Below are 23,349 nucleotides of genomic sequence, written 5' to 3' on the forward strand. Positions count from 1 at the left end.
CAACAGATTTTGCAGCTGCGCCCCAGAGACACAACGACCATCGGCAACAACTGCAGGCCTTATGGTCTTTTAAGGTCTGTGTTTTTATCTATGCTAGCAGTATAGCTCTATGGATGGAAATGTTGGTCTGTTGGTCCACCACCTTGGTCTTGACTGTTATTTCTCAGCAACCACTGGTTGTATTGCCATGCGATTGGGTGCAGTTATCCATGGTACCCAGAGGATGAATCCTACTGACTTTGGGTATCCCTTGACTTTTCCACTTGTGCCATCATCAGGTCAAAGTTTGAATTTCTCCTTTGGTTTATGACTAAATACTAGCAAAACAAATGCATCCTCATCAGCCTCACAATGGACTTTTTTTGGACCCAAAAAATTAAGGTGTCATTTGCGCGTATTTGACCGCTGGACTGTTTGTCGTGCTTATTCACCCGAAACGCATAAATACATTAAAATATATGAGCTGTAATCTAGCCAGCAATGGACACACTGACCATGTCTGTGGGAGTGCGTCTATGTGTTAGTGTTCAGTTCAGCTTCTAACTGAACTCAGAACTCACACAGACTCCAGTTCTTTGTTATTTTCCTCCAGTCTCTCTCCTTTTTCCTCTCCTCTGTACGTTTATGAAGCAGATTTAGAAAGCCCTGGGATGCACGCTAATTTTACGCTTAAGTTAAAACACTGTCAACTCGCACGGACAAGTATTCACTCCAATTTGTGCGGTCCTGGGCAAATTCACATCTGCTCGTGTCTTTGCATTGACTTTGTATATAATCGCACTGCATCTAAAATTCGCTTCACAGTCTGTCTGAACACACAGTAAGATGGTGATATTGACATTTTGATTTGCCTCAAAAACTAAACACAACAGTGTGTTTATCAGACATTTTCTATCATACTGTATATCTCAATAAGAAAAGATGACTGACCAGCATTACTATTGCATTGTTAGCAGCACTCTCAATGCCAAAATGTCTTGAAACAAACATGTGTAGTTTATATTTCAGTACCTACAGCCAGTCTATGTCTGGCATATATTCTTGCTTTGTGCTACAGTAGTAATTCCAGCCACAGGGTGTTTTGGAGGGGCAAATAGAGAGACTGAGCAATTATAATTGCTAAATTTTCTTACTTCAGCCTGATGCTTGGCACTGATTGTGCTGTCTCAAACATGCAGTGAGTTATACCTCACACATCTCCTGCTGATAGTGAGTGATTGAGCTGTTTGCTTTCAACGTTTCCAGACTTGTTTTTTTGTTTTTACCCAACGTGTTGTTTTGATTAATTACAGCAAAGCATACATACGATGTTTAAGCCTAATTGATCAATCATTGTAATCTTCTGAGCTGCATCTGATAGACTCCGACAGCTTCTTGTCGTGACTGTGATCAATTTAAATACCTAATGACTGTATAAACAGTTGCTCTATTCATTGCTGTGTGAAATAGTCACAGTTTGTTTCACTGAAGGTTTTATTTTGTAAAACTGTTCTAAGTTCTTGTAATTTTAGCCGTGGCCGTGGTCCACTATATCAGTTGTGGCAAACATTGTGTGCTGTACCAATGAGAATTTACCCTCTAAAGTACTTTAAATATTTTTGGTTGTGTGTTCATAGATCAATTAAAGGTAGATCTTAATGATTGGACACTGGCTTTGCAACACACACTGTCCCTTCAGAACCTCAAGCAAAACAAGTACTCCTAAGTTGCTTTGTTAAATGTTTTATCAAACACTTGAAATGCATGCAATGTTACTCTTATCCCATGGATTCAACAACATGAAATTTAAAATAAGTTTGTGAAAATAAGTTGCATTACTAACAACATAAATTAGTCAGTGATGGAGAGACATTTATTTGAAGTCATTTGATTATTCTTATCAGCTAATATTCAATTTTTATGCGTCATTGATTGTATTTTATTTACGATTAATGAAAAGTGTCATGAAATATGAACAAAATAACCACCGTTGTTTCTCTCCTCTCAAGTGTCTCCAACAAATTGGGCACTCTGTTTATTTGCTCAGACTCCGCCTCAGAAACTGAAATCACGTCCCTCTAATCAGTGCTGGAGGAGGATTCTCATTACAAGTGGGGTGAAATTTTTCAAGCAGGCCCCCAATTTGCACATACTGACTGACACTTTGATCCCAGTTTTCTCATTTAATATCTTGATTGTGCAATGCTACACTTCCTCAGGGTACAGAATAAATCAGTGCTTGACAAAAAATATAAAGGACAGCTGATAAACACACAAAATATATATTATTTTATACTATTCAATTTTATATGTGAATATATATGGATACAATTACAGATTGGTCCTTTAATAAACATTTTGGCACTTCACCATCACCATCATTCACCAAGCATTTTAGAGCCAGAGGAGCCTTTCAGCACCACGGACAGTGCTCATTTACCAATAAGTGATGGTGCTTTCTGTGTTTTTAAAGAAATAAGGTGAAAGTACCACATTCGTGTTGACAAAATATAACAATTATCAAGCAACACCCTTCACCAGTGAGATAAGTACCCAATGCAGTTCTGCAGGAGCTTGACCTTGAACATTCATGCTGCATTCTTAACTTACACTGTAGCCGGTGAGGTACAGTAGGCCTTAAGATGAAGAGGAAATCTCTAATTCAGTTCTTCTTCTTCGTCTGATTTTTTTCCTTTTCTTTTTTTAGTTTCTTTTTCTTTTCTTTTCTTTTTTTTTTTAGATTTTTTGAGTACTGTTTTTAGGCTGACACTTGACATAGCTATCTGGTAAATCCAAAGTGATGTGACACCATTGATAAAGGTGACATTATGACAAACGGCTTCAATGCTTTATTGTCAGCCATTCATATCAACATAATGTCTTTTTCAATAAAAACAGCATGCACAGAATGATGTATGTGCAGAGTTTGTTACTAGTAAGCTGTTTTCACATTCTAACTCATCAAACTATCCTTTGCATTTTTTTAGGAAGTGGGTTCTACCTTCTTTAAGGATTTCCATTGGATTTCTTAGAAATAGCTTTATTTCTGTGGTGCAATTGGCTGTTTTGCATTGCCAATCAGCATACACTGTCAAAGCTTCTAATTTTTCTCATTTCAATATTTTCTTTTTCTTAATTGAGATCAATGTATATTATTTGTATATATTATATTGCTTCTATTGCCCAACCCTAACATCAAGGTACTTAATGAATACATAGAAATACTAACCATGAACATGCTAGCTCTTGGCTGTTTTTATCAAACATGCTTATTGTCTGCAAATATAAATACCTCAAAGCCTGGTTAGGTGCTCAAATCACTGGATGCCCACCCTTGATGTTTTCTTGTGAAAATTTAGTGTATAGCGGCATTCTTATTCACCCTGTTTGTGTCTAAAATTATCTACAGTATTACCTTCAAGTGTCACCTGTTTGTTGAAAGCAGTTCAAATTTGAAGGACTACAGTAGAGTGCTTTGATGTTAGAATATTTATTTAGTGAGAGTTTATTCCTTTAGGAAAGACGGCAACATATGGAGGAAATTAATTCACAGGAGTTCATTGAAGCTCTGTTTCAGTGGCATTCAGCTGATTGTTTTTGATTGTGTGTGCACACCTGCGCGCCTGTTTGCATGGTCCCCTATTATGTTTTGGTATGTGTGTGTGTGTGCGTGTCTGTTTGTCTTCTAAATGAGAGTGAAAGAAGTCTCATGCCAGTAACTCTCAGGAGGAACGGATGACTCTTCTTTCATCTGTAAAGCCTCTCTCTTATATACTCATACACACACACACATAGTTTCACTATATGTAAGGAAAACACATCATCTGGACGTGTCTGCAGTCTTCATCTCCATTTTTATCCTTTTGTGAACTGTGCATGTTTTCCCCCACGTGCATTCTGACAGTTTTCAATTTGCCCTAAAGCAGCTCCCATCTCTCTCTGTCTCTCTCTCTCACACACACACACACACACTCACACACTTCTCTTTTTTCCCTGTTTTATTATCATATGCTGATAGCAGGGTTAGACTGCATTGCAGTTTTTAATCAGTGGAGAGATACCCCGTCTGACTACACAAGCTTTTTTGGGCGAACTACAGCACACTCTGTAATTACTGTTAGTTCTACAGAAATATGACTGTGTTCTAGAGGTTGACCAATTAATCGGTTTGACCGATTAATCGGCGCTGATAGGACGTTTTACAAACTAGCGGATTTGGTGAAATTTTGCTCCCATAGCGGCTGATGGCTGTGCAGCCTCCACCGTTCATGCGGGGACACACATCACCGTTTTAAATCGGTTTTCGGCTTTTTCCTGCCCCAAACAATCGTTACTATATCGGCCATTAAAAATCCGCTATCGGTCAATCTCTACTGTGCTCTCCTACTGCGTAGCCATGCTTTAGAGGTGATGACATTTTAGTAAGTCCTTCTAGTTTAGGGTGAAGGAAGGAATTTAATCAATAAAGGTCATCGGAGGTAAAGTAAAGCACATTTCTACAAAGCGATCAGGCCTTTGTCAGTTCTGCTTAAAGAGGGCACTGTGCTTTAAAAAGCAATATGGGGTTCAATCTTATAAAGTTCACCATTTTTTTATGAGGAAATCACATCAGTTGAGAAAATGCAGCACCAATTTTACAATATCATTTTAAACATAAGCCCATCCGTCCACTGAGTTTTCCCACTTATTCTGGTATAGAAAGGTAAAAGGTTGTCAAAGAGCAATAATGCAGCTGCTGGTTACTACTAGTTGTCATGTTTCATTTACTTCAGCCTCCCCCTGTCTGCTTACTTCATTTTCATGCTTTCTTCTCACTTACCGTGTCCCTGTATCATTTTGCTAAAAGCTTTTCTACTTCCAGTCACAGTGGGCGAGCATGTAGCATGTGGTCGGCATAATTTAACAGCGCTGTTTCCTGTGCCAGCAGGAAAAAAAAATGGTTTTGAAGCTTGAAATTACAGGCAGTGAGAGCTGGCAGCTTTTTGTTTGTGTGCTTGCTTTCATGTGCATGCGCTGCTCTCTGTCACATTGCATTGTTTTTATAGGATATCATATTGTTTGCTGACCCTTTAGTGTCAGTGGTTGCAACTGGTTTACATTAATCGTTGAGTTGACAGTATATATATGTGTGTGTCTGCCTGTTTTTCACTTTTACCTCTCCCGCTTTTCTTTCTTTCTTTTCTGTTTCTTTATATACATCTTAATACCTTCTTTGGTGTGTTTTTTTGGTTGCATATCAACAATAATAATAATAATAATAATAAATTAATAATTTGTTCATAAGTGTTGAATCAAGTAGTCCAAGAAATGTAAATAATAAAATGGCTAATTTTATTCGCTAAATAGGCTAACTGGCCATTTGCTAAGCCCTCCCCGCGCTTAGTTACGTTGCGATCTCTCGTGGCACTTGTGCAGTTTTGTTGACTAAATGACAACTGTTGTTGGCACATTACATTAACTGTATATAGCTAGGTAATTAACCTAATGTTAGCTCCACAAGTTGATTAAAATCAAGTTTTTGGTCTTTCCAGCTGACTCTTGTAAAAGAGGTCTGAAATTTCCGACTGATGGCTAAATACATGATATCCTATGCAAAATATCAGCATCCTCATCAATTGATGATGCATGTAAAAGACAAGAAAATAAAATAAAGAAAAAGTATTGCTCTTGTATTGCATTGTCAAGCTAGTTAATCCTAGTATTGTGAGTATTTTAGATTAGATTAGACTCGTATTTCATTCTAATGTAACCCCGTTTGGATGCTTAGCCAAAATACTTTGCACTCACTAAAGCGAACGTACTTATTACAGCCCCATGCACACCACTTCAGCATGTGAAGCCTGCCCTGCTTTGTTATAATTGCTAAGCTATGATTGGGTAATGATGTTTTGGAGGATGTAGTTGGATGAGTGATGATGGGCCATAAAAAGAAAAACTGCAAATAAAAAAGTCTTAGTTCACAAATACACTGTGCCATCAGTATTTAGCCAACTGTCTAGTTTACTGAACTTTGGATTGACAGATGGGGAGGAAAGACAAGGGTTGAAACTGAAAGTTTTTGAAAGCGGGATGGCTGGAAAAGAGAAGCACATATTTTTGATGAAAATGCAAAAAAAGTGTTGAGAAAGGGATATAAATAGACAGAGAGGTGGAAAGGTAGATGCATACTGTACAGTGTGGATGTATATTTACATTGGCAGATTGACTGAGTGTCCGATCTAATTTGTCAGCACTTCTCTGCTAAGTGTTATGGTATTGGCTGACAGTCTCGTCCCTCCTTCAACCATCCTGCCCTCCTGCTCTCTCTTCTTTGTACAACACCACAGAGGAAATGTTGATTTTAATCACTAGACATAATTAATTACCACCCTTCCTTGTTAAGAAAATAACAGCCTCACAGCCACATAGTAATTGGCAGTCATTTAATTTACGGTCTACTGTATGTGAGTTTTGATGAGTGTGTGCACATCTTTGTATGCAAAGAGGCCATAAATGGATGTGTGTCTTTGCAGTTTGTAATGTTTTGTTGGGAGAACATAAAATCAGAATGTTACTGGGGAATCCTAAGGTCTTATATACCCTTGAATTTTCAAACATAATGACTAAATGTGGCCATAAAACTTTATAAAATGCTTCAATCACGTGAAAGTGTTCAGTACTCAGTATTCATAACACAGTCAGGCAATAACAATGATAAACAGACTTTAGGTTGCAGTTTACATTCAGTGATGGATTTGAGAGCTTTAAATTGCAGTGAGGGCTTTTTACAGGTAGTTAAGATTCCATTTCTGTTTCCTAAATGACCTTGATTTCCAGAAGGTCCTGAGCCTCAGCTTTGTTCATTTATTGCCCCCTCCCCCATCATAAGCCTACAGGCATGGATCTGACGTGCTGGCAGTTATTTAGTGTGCGCTTTTACTTATACATTAGTCCACAAATGTCTCAGAACCTGAATGAGGATCAGATACTTTATAAAGGACATCAGCTAAACTGAGTGCTGCTCAATTAACAGCCATCCATCGCACTAAGTGTTGGTCAATTGCAATACAATTATAGGACCAAGTGGATTAATTGTGTCTCTTTGTGAATAATTTCATCACATTAAGCCTTGACCATCAAATAAAGGCAAACAATACTGAACAGAAAAAGGTATATAAAACAGGCTTGTGGATTCTGATCTTTTTTTACTGCTCTGTCCATCCGATTCTTAAGCGAGGGTCTTTGCATATTCTTCCACTCTTTGAAACATAATCTTGAATATCAGTCACTCTTTCAATATTTTACAAACAAATAATTCTGACAATCTTTGATGGGGCCATTCAAAGACCATTACATGGAAAGATACAATGCAATACATTGGCTGTCAGCTGAATCTATGGCCAATGGACTGTTTGTAGCTGATTTAAATCACAGAAATACGTGCCTTTTATAATTTCTGACTCATCAGCTTTCAAGCTGTCACAAGGTAGCCTCTTAAAGCATATTTGTGTGCCATCAGTAGTTGTGCTTTATTCATTTTCACTCATACGGTAATCTACACAACATAAAACAACTCACCTGCTTCTTAATAAATGTGTCTTGGGAATATGTTTTGTTAAAAAGCTTTGTAAACTAGGGATATACCACAGTTTTGTAGATAAACATGCAGTGGGGCCACATAAGCTCCACTTCAGAGAATATTTGCATTCATACACTCATTTGTGCACTGCCTTCTGCTGTTCAACACAACAAAAAATGTAATTATCGTTTTGAAGGCAATATTGCATCATGTATATTAGTATCTGAAAATCTAAAAAGAAACACAGTATAGTAGGGTATACCACCCAGATTGCTACACTTAACTAAAATATTTTCTCCATTACTGCCTCAAAACATATTTCATTAAATTTGGTTGTGGGACAGCTTCATTTGGCAGCTGAAGCATGAATACTTCAGAGCTAGATGTTGACCAATTTATAATATTTAAAACTCATAATTTCAAATTATCCAATGAATAAAAATAGAGGTTTAAAGAAGAGGTGGGTATTTACAGGGTTTATTTACAGATTAAAATGTTTGAATTCGAGTGTGTATAGACCTATATACTGATAAAATATCAACAGGCATTACATAAATATCACGTCATATAAATTTGAGCACACCACTCAGGCTGAAACTATGTTTTATGAGTCTGCTGATAGTAATGAATGCTTTGTGTGCATGTTTGTGTGTGTGTGTATGCGTGTGTATGTGTTTGACAGGGGCCTGTCTTTGCCGCAGCCATGCTTTGGCAGGTTGTAGTTTTCCCCTCAGAAATCAGCCGCTCTCTGAACTGTTAAATCACACTAGAAACCAACCTTTGAGAAGAAAATTAATTACTTTCCCTCCACCCCCACCTCCTCCCCCTCTCATTTTTTCCACATTAACCCTCCCTCAATCCTTTTCTCTCACTCACATAATGATGTAGAATAAGTTTAGCCACAGGTGACATATTTTAGACTAACAGTGAAATATGCCATTACCCGTGACACTTTGCCCCGTCTTTTCATCGCCTTGTTTGAAGTTTCAAGGGCTGTGATAGTCCAGATTAAGTGTTCGTGATGGTGCAGTTCATTTGGGTCTTGTTTTGGAAGGAGCACCTTGCCCACAGACTCTAATGCGGTCATTAGGTTGTCAAGTTTTGCCATCACAATCGGGAGCATGCTTCATTTGAAGTTAGTGAAAGCTGCTCCCTTGTTTCTAATTTTTTTTTGTGTTGGATGGTGTCTAGTGGACGTGGCCAAGATCACCGCGATTCATAGCAGAATTTGAAAGAAACAGACAGTTACTCAAACCTGAACACTCTTTCAACTAATTTCTACGTTATGCTCAGTGACCTGGGAATATCTAGAATATATTTCTACAAAACTGATTTCTTTTCTCACCTCGCTGCTTTCTTCCCACCCTTCCCCTCCCTCCCTCCATCACGTTTTCCCAACCAGGTCCAGATAGAAGATGTGGAGAATGAGGAGAAAAGATGCACCCTCTTCCTGGAGCTGCTGGAAGCTGCTCAGAAGTGGGAGGACTTTCAGCTGCTCATGCTACTCCTACAAGCGTGGCCACCCATGATGAAAGAGGAAGTGTAAGACACATGTCTTTCAAAAAAATGTTGTTCTATTATTCTTTGATTCTTTAGAGGGTAAAGCAATAGTTCAACATTTTGGGGAATATGTTTATTTGCATTCTTGCTGAGAGTTAGATGAGAGGATAGATACCACTCTCATGTCTGTATGGTAAACATGAAGCTGGAGCCAGCAGCTGGTTAGCCTAGCACAAAGACTCAAAAGAGAGGGAAAGAGCTACATTATATCCTGTCTAATCTGTCCAAAAACTCAGTGTTACTGATGTATTCTAGCTGCATCCCCCTGTTTCCAGGCTTTTTGCTAAGCTAAGCTAACCAGCTGCTAGCTGTAGCCTTATATTTAATGGACAGATATGAAAGCGGTGTTAATCCTCTCATCTAACTCAGCAAGAAAGCAAGTCAGCATATTTCCCACAATGTCTATTCATTTGAGCACTTGTAGTACAGTTATTACTTCAGTTGTTCAGCTCATTAGTAACCATGTCAAACACACACAATTATAGCACAGAATTTAGAAATCACACAAAAAATGTAACAGAACATACACTGTATTTTACAGTCAGATTTTTACAGGATAGAAATGCAATTATTCTGTTATTACAGTCTGTGCACAGTACAGTACATCGACAGTGTAAGAGCCGACTCACTGCAACCTCCTTTCTTTCTGTCCTTTCCACCTCACTTAATTTTCTCTCTTCTCTCGATGTGTTTGCCCTCTCAGCATCTTGTCTGAATGTCAGTCTTAAAGTTAACATATAAAATGAAGACTATTTCATTAGTCTGGGTTATAGCAGCCGCTTTTCCAGGCTTAAACTAAGTGCTGGAAAACATGTTTTCCTGTGTAACAGTCAACCACAGTCACATAGAAAATTCAACTGAATTTATACTGTAGTTTGTTTTTTAACAAAATCTGTGATACTTGAAGTCATTGATATTTTAATGGGAAACTTCTGCTCAGTGTTTTCTCAATTCTCTAAGAGTTGGAACGGAGAACTGTGGCTCTAATCACTCAGGGGCATGTACTGCTCGTAGACTTTTAGAGTTGGAAATGAAAGCAGGCGTCTTCACAAAGCTTTAGGCTCTGGGCTTCTTGCACCAGCTGGTGTCTTATGAGCCTCAGCAAGCGTTGGCTGTATTATCGATAAGTGCCTAATGACGTGATTGCTCTTCTCCTACTCCGTTGTTCTCGATTAAAAGTGAGTGGTGCTCTGAGGACCGCTGAGACAATACAGGGTACTGCTATCGGGGGTTTATCTTTCCAGCTCAATCAAAGCAGACTGCGTTTCAAACAGTTTCGATCGGCAATTTAAAGTGGAGTTCTTCTCTGGTAGTTGTTCAAAACTCACACACAGCTATTTATAGGTGATTCAGCTTTATAGACTCTGATGACTTGTTAGGTTTGATCATTAACAAGACTTACATATGTTCATTAATCAGTTTAAAGGTCAACCAACCTGCCTGATTGGATACTTGCGCCTTTAATCTGAAGTAAACATAATGCTGCAAGCAGACTTCACCATACTTTGTCCTTCCAAATGATCAGATTAGGGGATTACGGTCATGGATCATGATGACTGGGCAGGAGAGGTTAGAGACAGACTTCTAGGATCAGGAATGTCAACAACCTGCGTCACTGTCGTAGACTATGTCAAATCGGGCGAGAGAAGGAAAAAACATTCTGACATGGTTGTAATTCTGTCAGTGACTTGTGAGGTACGAAAAATCTGTTGTTTTTCCACTACAAATTGCAAAGTGTTCAGCCATTTTCGGGCTCATATTGTCTAGTCTGATGCAGCATAAGAGAAAGTAACAAGTTGATGTACTCATGAAATCAAGATTTAAATATACAGTATCCTGAAGTGTGGAAAACAGGGGGATACAGCGAGAAATACCAAGATAGGCTCAAAAAAGCAATAATGTGATTGCTTAGTACGAAGGTTCGCCAGTTTATTAGGTACACCAAGCTAAAACTAATGCAGTCTAACAGAGCAGCAGCACCCACAATGTGGTGCTGTTTGGTTTGTATTGCATTATACTAGATATACTGAGCCTCAAAATGACCGTGAAGTTGAATCAACATCTCTCTAAAACAGTTTCAACAAACTGAACAGAACATTTTAACTTTCATTATAACTTGCAGGGCTCTTGTATTATACTGCATTAGTTTTAGACATGTGTGCAGAGTTGCGGTATTTCAAGTTAATGAATGAAAAGCATCAGAAGCAAGTGTGAAAAGTAGTTATTACTTATCAGCATGTTTGTTATGGGCAGCAGAGTTGTCACTGGTCCTGTGTGAAGTCAGTGTCTTTTCTGGCAGGGTGCTATTCGGCAGAGAAGCAGCAGGAGAAATGGGATTAGTTTTGGACAACACAGCTGCTTCAAGTTCACCCCCGGATTTCACTGACAGTCCGCTGACTTTGTGAGTGTAACAGCTGCAGTTAAAGCACCGCTGCTGGGACAGTCAGCTATAATCATTTCTTTTAACTGCAGACTGAGCTGCTGTATTTCGGATTTAAATGCAAACATAATGCTGAGTACAAACTCAGCTTTTGATTATGGATTTTGTCCTTTCTTGTCTCTCCTCAAGGTAATTTGCTGCAACATGCATACATACATTAAACACGCTGTAATGTAGCTCTTTGAGCAGCATAGAAGCCTGAAATTTAGGTCTGATCTGTGTTCACTCTGCATTTTATATGCGACGGCTGTTTCATCCAGCACTCATAATTCGGGACACAAAACTCAGAATAATTTAACTTTCAAAAGCCTCATTTGAGATGTTCTGTTAAATCTTGGAGGTTTTATCTTTTACTGCGGGGGACACATGGTTAACCTTAACCATCAGTCTGACTCAGCATTTAATCCTGGTTTAGATGGCACTGTGTTTACTGTATATATGTGTCTGCAGTGAGAAGATTTGTTTCAGTAAGACCACAAGAGGCTGTTTTTTTTGGAGCTATATTGAGTGTTGCATCTCAAAAGCTTATCCGTTAGTCTGTCCGCATAAACTGAGTCATGATTCAAAGCACGAATGGAGGCTGGCTGTGACTCACGCTGCACCCTTTGACAGATTTGGCGAGCGCGCAGACACTCATAAGTCGCAGTGCCTCCCAGTCCCCCCCTGGTAAAACACAGGAAGCAGCGGTGTGCCAGCAGCTCAGGTGGACTCCCGTTTGCTCCCGTAGCCATATCATCCGAAGGTGAATCAGCTTGCCAGGACAAGACACCCTGGTAGCTGAATGAAGAGCTGCTTTTTCTTCTGACAGACGCACAAAGGAGCCCCACTGTTCTCCCTGCTGTGTTTTTTTTCTTCACCTCTTCCTTTATATCCTCTCTTTCTCTCACTCACACACATTTTTATTGCAGATGTGCATAGATGCATACAGTAGGATCTTACTTATGCTTAAATAAGACACACTTCAGCAGCAGCCATCGGGTTTCAGCCACTTTTTCTATTTCTCATCACATAACCAACGATTTATCAGCATGTTAGCATCTGCCCGTTGTCGTGTTAAAACACCGGAGTGAAACAAAGCACAGATTCACATCAGTTGTTGTCTTTCCTCCTCTCATCCGCAATCTCCTCCTTTTCGTTCTCTGTCCGTTCAATATTTAATGCGTACTGCTTGTCATGTTAATCACATATGTACTGTAACTTCCAGCAGTGCTAGTGTGTCGGCGCCTATTTTCTAACCGCAGGAAACATGTCCCCCTCTTTACACTTGTGCTCGCCTGCCTGCAAATGATTGATGAGTGGCAGGGTTAAGAATTTTCCTCCATACAACATAGTATGAATATTTACAGCTTCACAACAGCTCAAAACGTGGTTTGATTCCGCTCATGTGGCTTTACGCAAATATAATGAGACCTTGGCTATGCATTTTCAATCACACTTGTGGAAGGCATCTCCATAACCACTAACGTAAGTGTTAGCCAGCAGTAAGGCATGGTGTAATATAGCACCGACTGCTTCCTATGCTAATGAAAATTAATCATTTCAACGGGATACATCTGTCAACCAAGATCCACTTAACAGATAATGAGTCGTTCTTTGGTTTCCATCTTTTTTTCATCACGGCTGATATTTATTAATAAAAATCCTTGAAGGTCGTATTGCCTTTGCATCACTTGTATTTGCTGGCCTTGGTGGTAGCTAATCGGTTCCTCCAGAGGCATTAGCAAATGTCTGGAAGAGCCCATGAAGGAGCTTGTAAACAAAGTGATGCTTTTCACTGTTGGTAGCTGAAGGAGCAAATCCAGCATGTAGGTGTTTAACATTAACTGCTGGAGTATTGTGGTCAAACATCTTTCTTCATCACTCACATGTCAACGTCAGAATTCTTTAGCTCATCTGCAGACCTCTTGATATTTGTGTCTGCTCTCGTGACAGCCTGCAATTTGAAGGGATGCCGTTGCTGTTATTCTTCTGTGGCTGTTGTATTTATATTATTCGTAATGTACATTTTGATGCAATATGGTGTACTACCATACACTACGCACAGCTGCTGTAACCCGGTCATTGTCTAACAGGATTACCATCTGGTGACACACTGAATCTCTGAATAGGATTGCAGAGGAATGGATGAATAACATTACAGTAATTTTTCATGCTGCAAGATTGTTTTTGGCATGCAACAAGCCTTTACTGTTAGTTCTTGCCAACTGTTGTTGTCCAAAACACACTCACCAGTAATGGCAGATGTATATTTATGTACTTATGTATTTACCAGTGTATGTTCTCTCTACTGTATTTTCACCTCAGAAGGCATAGAAGCTCAGCAAAAGACATGTAATTCACATTCATAGCTCTGTCTCGCTTTCTGTCTCCAGGGCAGAATCGGAGCGTAACCCCTGGGTGTTGCTGACCTCAGCCCTTCTCAGCCACTGCCAGGGATCAGAGGTCAAACTAGACCTGGGTGAGCAAGTTGTCACTATGGTGCGATCCCTCTATAACACCAAACACAAGCTCCCTGCACAGGTAAACAGCTAACACTTCCTTGCACAGTCTATGAATGCTTGTGTCTTCTTTTCCTCACAGTAATCTGAGAAATAGATCAAATTAATCCAAAAGTCTGAAAATATATTAATTTTGAGCTGAAGAAAATATCAGATTCAGTTGACTGAGATTCTGGGGTCAAGAGAAGCTTGCTTTTTCCAAAGTAATTTCACCTGTGTTATCACTCTTACGATGACTGGCTGAATCTCTGAAAAGGAAGTGAATACTGGAAAATAATGTTGTAGTTTCATGTAATACAGTGAGAGTGGAATAGTTTGGGTCGAAGTAAAAGAAATCTGCCCTCAACACCTTTATAATTCATTTGCTATCACCATTATCAAAAATACGGAGCTAAGCTTGTTTGCATTCAACATACCCTCACTGCAGTGCCACCGTTTTACTCTGTATCTTAATACAGAAGCCTAAAGCTATTAAGCATGTAACCCACAGCAACGTGTTAGCATCAGCTCAGTGCTTTTTGCAATGTACTATAGGCATTCTTTGATATCTGACGGACTCTAATGCTATTCATGCCCTGCTGAGCACCATGGAAGTGGTAAGCCTAATGCCATTCTGTATGTCTAGCGCCAGCTGACTGTGATATTAGTTTAGCGCTAATGCTATTCAGTGTGAATAGGCTAGTGTCTGCCTGGCTGTCTAATATTAGTGTAGGAAGGGGGTGGGAGGTGGAGAAGGAGGTCTTTTACTCTGTTCTGAACAGCTTTAATTTGAATCTGCTGGAATGAAACCGCCAGAGCATGGGGGAGTCAGATTGCATTGTGATATCCATATATTACTGGATAGGACTGTAACAGGACTGTGTGTCTGCTGTGTGTGTGTGTGTGTGTTTGTGTGTAGACCTTTTTAAAAGTATTATGTGCATGCGTGTCTGTACAGTATATGCACATCGATTAACCTTCACTGTTCCTCGCCCACTCTCTTCCCTCTGTCTCCTGCTCACTCCTTTTGTTCTCCCTTCCTTTTTTTTTTCTACTCTGTCTTCTGATTACCTTTCCCTATTTTCATCCCATTTTTGCTTTTATCGCTCCCCTCCTTTTTTCATTCATTTATCCACACATCAATCCACTCCCCCCCCTATGCCCTGTCTCTCTCCTCCCCTCCAGTGTATCAGACACATAGCCACTCTGCTGCTCCAAGACCAGCCGAGCCACCAGCAGCCCGCACTCAAACTGATGGCCGAGAGCGGTGATGAGCAACTACTGCAGCTGACTCTGGATCAGATCAACAGCATGACCGCAGTAAGTGTCACTGTAATTGTCTGCATCGTCCATATTCAAATGCAGACCATGTGGACTCCACTGCATGAGCCACACTTTGAATTCAGACGTTGTTGTACAGCAACTAATGATTAATTTCACCATCAGTTTGATTGGGGTTTTTTTTGTTTTGTTTTTAATCGTTGGTTAATTCTTCTATAAAATGTGGAAGAAATTGTGGAAAATGTCCAGAGCCCAAGGTGACATCTTCAAATTGCTAGTTTTGTCTGACCAACAGTTCAAAACCCTTAAAGGAACAGTTCAGTATTTTGGGAAATATGCCAGGAGTTGGATGAATAATAATAATAATATTACATTTTATTTATAGAATGTTTTTCAAGATGATCAAAGCAACTTTACACAGCAAGTTTAAAAAAGATCCAAGGTAACTAAAAACACACTAAAGAGGAGAGAAGATTGATCCCTCTCTCATGTCTATATGATAAATATGAACCTACAGCAGCAGTCAGTTAGTTTAGCTTAGCTTAGCATAAAGACTGGATACAGGGGGAAACAGCTCTGTCCAAGGTTAACAACATTTGCCTGCCAGCGCCTCTAAAGCTCACTAATTAACATATTATATCTTGTTTATTTAATCTGTACATAACCCAGAGTGTAAAAACTACACTGTGGTTTTACAAAGGGTAACATGCCTGACTATTTCTTGGCTGGGTGCAGTAACTACCTGGAGTCATCACTGTGACCACCACAAAAAACTCAAGAAAGTAATTAAGCATATTTCCCATAATGTGAAACCTTTCCTTTAATGCCTATACAGTCTGTAGTTCAGATCCAGCATGGTTGTCTCTTTTGTTTGTGTACTAAAAGCAATGAGATAACAATGATCTAGCCTCAGGTACTCCATGTGCTGCATATAAAGTGTGAGAAAGAGGTAGAAAGGTGGAATGCAAAAAAATACAGGCAAGAAAAAAGACTGATGAAGATGTTCTGATCTATTCTCAGAAAAGTGAAAAAATAAAAGATAAAGAAAAATTAAAGTAAACCTCTTGACTTTTGTAAGATAAGAATTAAGTTCTCCAAAAGATTTTAACATTAATATAACCAAATAACATTCATCCACTTGCTATAAGTGCCCTCTAGATTTTGGAAGCTTGCATCAGATAACAGAGTAATCGTTCAAGACCGTGTGGGCCGCACTCCACTGTTTCCTGATCAGATAAGCAGTTGTCACAAAGTAGGCCTCTCAGACCCTGTAGACCCTCTTTTTGTTCTTGGATCAGATAAAAGAAAGCTTCACTATTAAGTGACAGAGCCCCTATTAAATGAAACGCTCAAGCTCCTAGATCAGTTCACCTGAACAACACACCGCTTCTATTCCACAGAGAAAAGAGAGCGCGACCAAGGAGGCTGCGGTGTTAAAGGGGGGAAAGAGGAAAGATAATGTGATTTAGATGTGGGAAGAGGAGGAATGGGTGTTGAGGAAGAGAAATAGGATGAGTAAATGTATTAAAATGTAAAGTTAGAAAGAGACAGAGAGGACAGAGCAGGGTACACAGTCTGACTGAAGAGGGGATGGTGCTGTACGGTAGATTAAAGACAGAAAAGATAAATCAGGCAGAGTTAGAGAGGGTATATGAATGGAGTAAGACAGGCAGTGTGTCACATTGCTTTTGAGAAATAATCTCGCCTCCGCCGCCTAAGAGCTGAGTGAACAGGGGCATGTTCGGAGCAGCACAGAACAGTGTTCATCTGAAGATAACATCAACCGAGACAGAGAGAAATCGTCTTACATCTAATACATCTGATAATGTGTTGGCTTGCTGCTCACTGTGGTGTTGTGTGGATGTGAGTGTATTTGTCTGTGTGCATCTCTTCTATTTCTCGTGTGTGTGCGTGTGTGTCTCTCTGTCCTTGTGAATTAGCGTGTGTTTTTACCTAGTGCTTGTTTTGCTATTAATGTCTTTTCAAGTAGTGTCGCTGACTATCTTAGAGTACATTAAAGGGTCTCCTCAGACAAATTATTGAAAAACACAACTAACATTTTGCAGAAAGATAGTTGTGTTGGGCCAGGTGAAGGATAACAGACAAATATATTCAGAGAGTTTTGATTTAATATGTTAAGGTTTTGAGATATCCGTCTCTGAGATTTGAGCTTCCACCTCAATACAAAAGGATTTGGCTGGTGATTTTCTATATTGTTCTGATTGTCAACAAATCTCATGTGCAGATCCGAACCAACAATAAACTGATCCTATGTAGAAGTATTGTGTGTCTGTATCCGATTCCCTTGTGTCATAGATCTTAAAAACATGTCAGTGAACCACACCGTTGTAGTTGGTGACACGTTTCTTCACCTTGAAGATTACGGTCATGTTAGTTTGTTCAGAAACGGCTCTAAAGACTAACGTTTTGAGTCTCCGTTGAGAAGTTCCGTGTAAGGTCAATGTGACTGGGCATGTGCAGGTACGTGAATCCGTTTTCAGTGCTTTGTTAGCTTGTTGCGCTACATATCACAATCTCTTGACTTTGTATTGAAGTTCTTTGAGAAACAACAACACACAATGTAGTACATAGTCAAGAGGTGATATGTGATATGTAGCGCAACAAGCTAGCGAAGCTCTGTAAACGGAATCGCGTTCCTTCGCATGCGCAGTGACATTTACCTTACAGACTGAGACTGAGAGACTGAAAACTTGATTGCTGTTATTAGTTGTTATTATTAGTCTTTGGAGCTGTATTTAAACTAATTAATGCGACCATAATCTTCATAACGAAGGAACATGTCACCCAGTGCAACGGTGTGGCACATTGGCAGATTGACGCAGAGGTCTATATTAAGATATATCAGACTTCAGTTTGGCTCTGCACATGAGATTTATTGACAATAAGAAAATATAGACCATCGCCAGCCATATCCTTTAATAAATTCAACAGCAACTTGTCTTTTTAGACACAGTGTTCCAGTTACTCTGGATAATTCAAAGGCCTCCTGTCAACTGTTTTCACAGGGACATTTTCTTCAGCACCAAGTAATTCCAATGAAAATGAGAAGATTTACTGTATGTGAATTATCCAAAGTAACCAGTAAATTGCTGCTGGAAAAACATGTTGCTGTTAAATCTTAAAGGTTTTTTAAAGGCATTTTTAAATTATTTACAAAATATCAAATTGTTTTTCTATTTTTGGACTTTCTTAAGTAATAGTATTGTTTGAAAATGTAGATGCTGCACCCTGGTTCTGGCTTTTATTAATTAATGGTGTTGTATAGGCATTTGTATGCACAAAAGAATAAGAACTGCAAGATGATGGTTGGGTTTTGTGTTTGTGTGTGAGTGTGTGTGTGTGTGTGTGTGTGTGTGTGTGTGGGTGGGGGGGGGGCAGGTGAACCGACACTTTAACACACTTTAATAGATCACTTCTCCACATCACACGTTGTTCACCATCATGACTAAATTCAACCTGATACAAGAGCACAACACTCTGAGGCCCTTTTATCAGATCTACAAATAGCCTGAACCTGTCAGCAGCTATCCATTAGAGGATCAGTAGATCTCATCACAGAAGGATCAGGAATAATTGATTTTAGTTCAACTCGGTTGATCAGGAATTCAGCGAGTGTACTGAAGAAGCTCGACTGCAAAAGTTACTTGTCAGTTACTTTAATTGTTTCACTGAGGTTTTGTCACACTTTGTTTCACTCCATCATACAAGACAAAATTAATTTGTCATTGAAAACCATGTGAGATGTTCCTAAATGTCACTCCTAATTCACCTGGCTTTTCATGTCTCCATTAACCAGCCTGATGTTGATTTTGGCCTCATTGCACCGTAAATTTATCAACCCTGCGACGCGCAGCGCTCTTGATTAAATACATAAAAATGACACGCCACTCTGACTGACTGGCAGGTCTTATCTTCCAGCGCTGCCCCACGGTGTGTGTTCCCTGCCACTCTGCTCTGTACCTGTTGTTAAAGATTACTCCGCTCATTGTTTTCCTCACTATCAACACTTTTTTTTTTTTCCCATAGAAGACATGCCTCTGAGATTACGATAAAAATAAAAAAAGATTAATTCTGGAGATTAGTTTTTAATTAAAATGGTGTTACAAAAAAAAAACACTTGACACAAGAAGTAAATGAGAAAAAGTAATTTATTTGGCTGTAGTTATGTGTTCATTTGTTTCACATTCACTGCGTCTTGCCTGGCTGCGATGTGGCAAGTTAATGTATGCGAAGCTCTGTTGGAGGAGGCCACAGTGGGTGTTGGAGAACAGAAGGAGGGAGGAAGGAGAGAAGGAGTGGGAGCAGCGTATATGATTCAAAAGGGAGACAAAGACAGAGAGCAGGTAATGTAGAAGAGGTTATATTGTTCTCGATGAATGACGCAGAAAAATAGTTATTTATTTTTTATTTGGAGCAGAAACTTTCACACTCCCATCTTTTCCTCCTTTCTTTTCCTCTCTGCTCCTCCTGGTGAAGATGAATGAGCTGCGGAGATGCGCAGCGGAGCAGAGAGCAAGGGGTTAACACCAGTCTGACTAATGGGAGACAGACATAAGGGGCTGATAAGAGCTGTCCTGCCAATATGAATGAGCTGTCAGTGCAGCGGACAGCATATTTAGATACTGCTGCATGTTTGCGCTAACACAGTATGCCGCAGTACACACCAAAGTTCGCTGCAATAGTAGTCCTTGCATCTTTTCACCTTCTTTTTGTATCTGGCTCTTTATCTTCCCCCCTCATATTTAAATTAATTCATGATTCATCCATTCGTCTTCTTTTACTTTCTGCATCGTCATTTATCACCTGTTTTTTTTTTGCATGTGTGCGTCCTTGTGTATGTATATAATCAGGTCAAAGAAACACTCCAAAGAATCAAAATACACCTCGTCCGTTTGCCCGACAGATTGAAGACAAGAAGTGTGTGTGTGTGTATATGCATTATTGAGTGATTATTTGTCTAATTGCTTGTTTAATTGGGCTTGTTTACAGCTTTTGTGCCATATTGGACCTGTTAATCTGGCTGCGTTTGCTTGCAACTCAATGTGTTGATCCCTGATTTGCTTGTGTGTGTTTGTTTGCTCATGTGCGTCACAGCCCACTTTTATTTTTACTTTTTGGCTTCACAGCCTCTTCTTCTGTCACTTTCAATCATGTCGCACTGTAAGCAAGGACTGTTTGGTGTTTTGTGCGTGTGTGTGTGTGTGTGTATGTGTGCGTGCAGCAAAGCCTAGGGACAGCCAGGATGGAGGGATGGGAAGCAGAGCCCGAGGAAGGAGAGAAAAGGACGAGAGGAGGAGGAAAGGAGATAGTTGTGTGTTGTCTGGCATTCCCAAGAAGCTTTATGATTTAAATGATAAAAGAAGGCTTGGCCATGCATTATGTATTAGGCATTGTACGTGTACGGTAATTCCAATTAAGCTCTCAGCCGGGTTTAGCTCAGGGACAGAGAGAGGGTGGAGAAAGACGTATGCAGGAAATGAGAGACGTGCAGAGCAAGAATAGAAAACAAGGGTGTGAAAAATTGACCAGACCAATCAGGCAACATTTAGCAGCCACTGAAAACAAGCAGGAAAGACAACCTTGGCTGTCTTTCACAGGGGGGAGACGGCAAGAAATGAGAACGTAATAACAATAGCGAGAGGGGGGTTGGACATCTTATGGCTGCAGTTTGATGTGTCAGTCCTCTTGTCACGCTGAGTGTTTGTGCATTCACTCACAGCCCACGCCAGCTGTGAGTGGGAGCACACACACACAAGACAGAAAGATACGTCTTGTTTTCGCTTCGTTGAGGAGACAGACAAGGTGTTGTTTGAACCTTTAGAGAAGACTCGGAGAGGCTTTGAACCTGACATGCACACACACACATGCACTTTTGCACCGAAAATACATACACCCCAGGACAGGTTTTCATGTTCTCCAAGCTGTTGACCTTTGAGAAGAAAAGGAAGGCATGATGGATGTATTCCCTCCTCAATCAGATTCTATTTGAGCTGAACTGTTTGTAAAGGCAAGGCCTGGAGAAATCACTTGGGGAAACTCAAACTCAGAGAGAAGAAAGAGGGGTGAGGAGGGAAGAATCACAGGAGGAGGGAGGTATGGATAGATAAACAGGTTTGTGAGAGGTACAGCAGTCGGGATGCTCAGCTGTAGACTTTGCTTACTGTACTTACCTGAAGGAGCTGAGTTTAAACGGTGTTGCAGCCAGAAATTCCACTTCCCAAGTGTCCCTGAGCAAGATGCTGAATTCCCACCAGCTCCACTGCTCTTGGCCTGCAGCTGAACCCTAACCCATACATGAAACACATTGCAGACTGTGTGTCAGAGCAGCAACCATCACTGACTTTGATTTTGGGAGGGGAGAAATCAGAGCGTTATTTTGGAAACCAGTGCAAAGACAGTTTTCTTAAGGGAATAAATAATGTACTATGTCTGGGCAGCATATTTGAAAGCATTTTCACAGTATGAATAAAAATATTTTACAATATCAATGTGATAACTGTGTTTGACCAGTTGTATATATTATATATACTGTTAAATTGGGCAAACACAGTTTATTTATGAAGACCAAGAGCTCTTGATATATGTTTAAAAATCTAATTTTGCTGTAATTAAAGAAATAGTTTGATATTTTGAGAAATACATTTATTTGCTCTCTTTCTAAGATACAATAAGATGGATACCACTTTCATGCTTTTACTTATAATTTGAAGCTACAGCCGGCAGCCTATTAGCTTAGCTTAGCATAAAGACTGGAAGCAGAGGGAAACAGCTAGTCTGGCTCTGGTAAAACTACAACTTGTGTTTTTTTACACATTGATTTTTGTACAGATTTAACAATCAAGATGTAACGTGTTAATCAGTGATCCTTAGAAGGTACTGGTAGGTGGTATTTTTTTTTTTGGACAGAGCCAGGCTAGCTGTTTCCCCCTGCTTCCACTCTTTATGCTAAGCTAATAGGCTGCTGGTTGAAGCCTTATATTTAATGGACAGTCTTAACTCTTGGCAAGAAATCAAATAAGCATATTTCCCAAAATCCCCCCCCTCGACTACAGCTTTCTTGGAATCATTCATTTGTAGAACGATAATATGATATGTTACACACATATGTTCATGATATGATTCCACTGCCAGATGAAAATATTAAATTATGCCCTTCTCTACTAGGCTTTGAAGTTTTACAGTATTAATAGGTAATAACTAATAAATATTGTACTAGAGTGACCACAGTATATTTCTCAGCTACAGAGGAGTATTCATGAACAGCTGCATCTCTAGTAAAGAATACATAAGAAGGGTTAGAAGATTTTTTGATTCAAGACATAGAGCGTGGGTGATGATCATCTGAACCCTGTCATTACATCCAGCTTCCTACCGTATATTGCATAGTTACAGTAGGTTTGAACAGTGGTCCAACAGCAGTGCCTAAAATGTGACAGAGCCGTTCATGCTGTAAAAAGGACATAGTTATCTGCTCTGCTCTGATTTTAAGATTCCCCTCCATCCCTCCATTTCTCTGCTGCTCCTTCACATCTATTTTCAGCTCAGCTGTCAATCCAACTGACTCTAAGACTCAAATCTGCTGTCTCTCTTGACACCGTCAAACAGTAATAGCCTGGGAGGTGTGTGTGTGTGTGTGTGTGTATGTCAGTGTCAGTGTGCATGGCTGACCAGCTCTGTGTTCAAGAGATGTGTGGTTTTCCCTTTTCCATAATGAACCAGACGGTGCAGGAAAGATAGAATTTGTGTACATTTATACATAACGTTTCTGTGCAAGTACTTACAATATGTGTGTTTTTCTGTCCCTAAATTTATCACAGCACACAACAACAAGACAGAATCCTTGTCCTCTAAATCTGCATTCATCCAATGTTGCCCAAACTTAATGGATGTACTAGTTTAACCAATCTCCTCTGCAGTGCCCTGCAGGTGCATCCACAGCATTGACACCTGCATTTCTCCTGCCTGATGGTTAATATTGCGACACATTTCAATCAGAGTGATATGAATATGTTCCGCTTCTTATTTTTGGACAT

At 39.7% G+C, this 23,349-nt stretch overlaps 1 protein-coding gene across 1 annotated transcript in view; it reads left to right on the plus strand.

Annotated features, from left to right (window-relative positions):
* Positions 1-23,349, plus strand: part of nbas (NBAS subunit of NRZ tethering complex) — a 160,108-nt gene that overhangs the window by 131,620 nt on the left and 5,139 nt on the right. Inside the window, exons 50-52 of the mRNA XM_042389831.1 lie at positions 8,940-9,079; positions 13,910-14,057; positions 15,200-15,334. Of these exons, the coding sequence (XP_042245765.1) occupies positions 8,940-9,079; positions 13,910-14,057; positions 15,200-15,334 (423 nt within the window). The remainder of the gene's footprint in view (positions 1-8,939; positions 9,080-13,909; positions 14,058-15,199; positions 15,335-23,349) is intronic.

Source organism: Thunnus maccoyii, chromosome 17, assembly GCF_910596095.1.
Source record: "Thunnus maccoyii chromosome 17, fThuMac1.1, whole genome shotgun sequence".
Lineage (NCBI taxonomy): Eukaryota > Metazoa > Chordata > Actinopteri > Scombriformes > Scombridae > Thunnus > Thunnus maccoyii.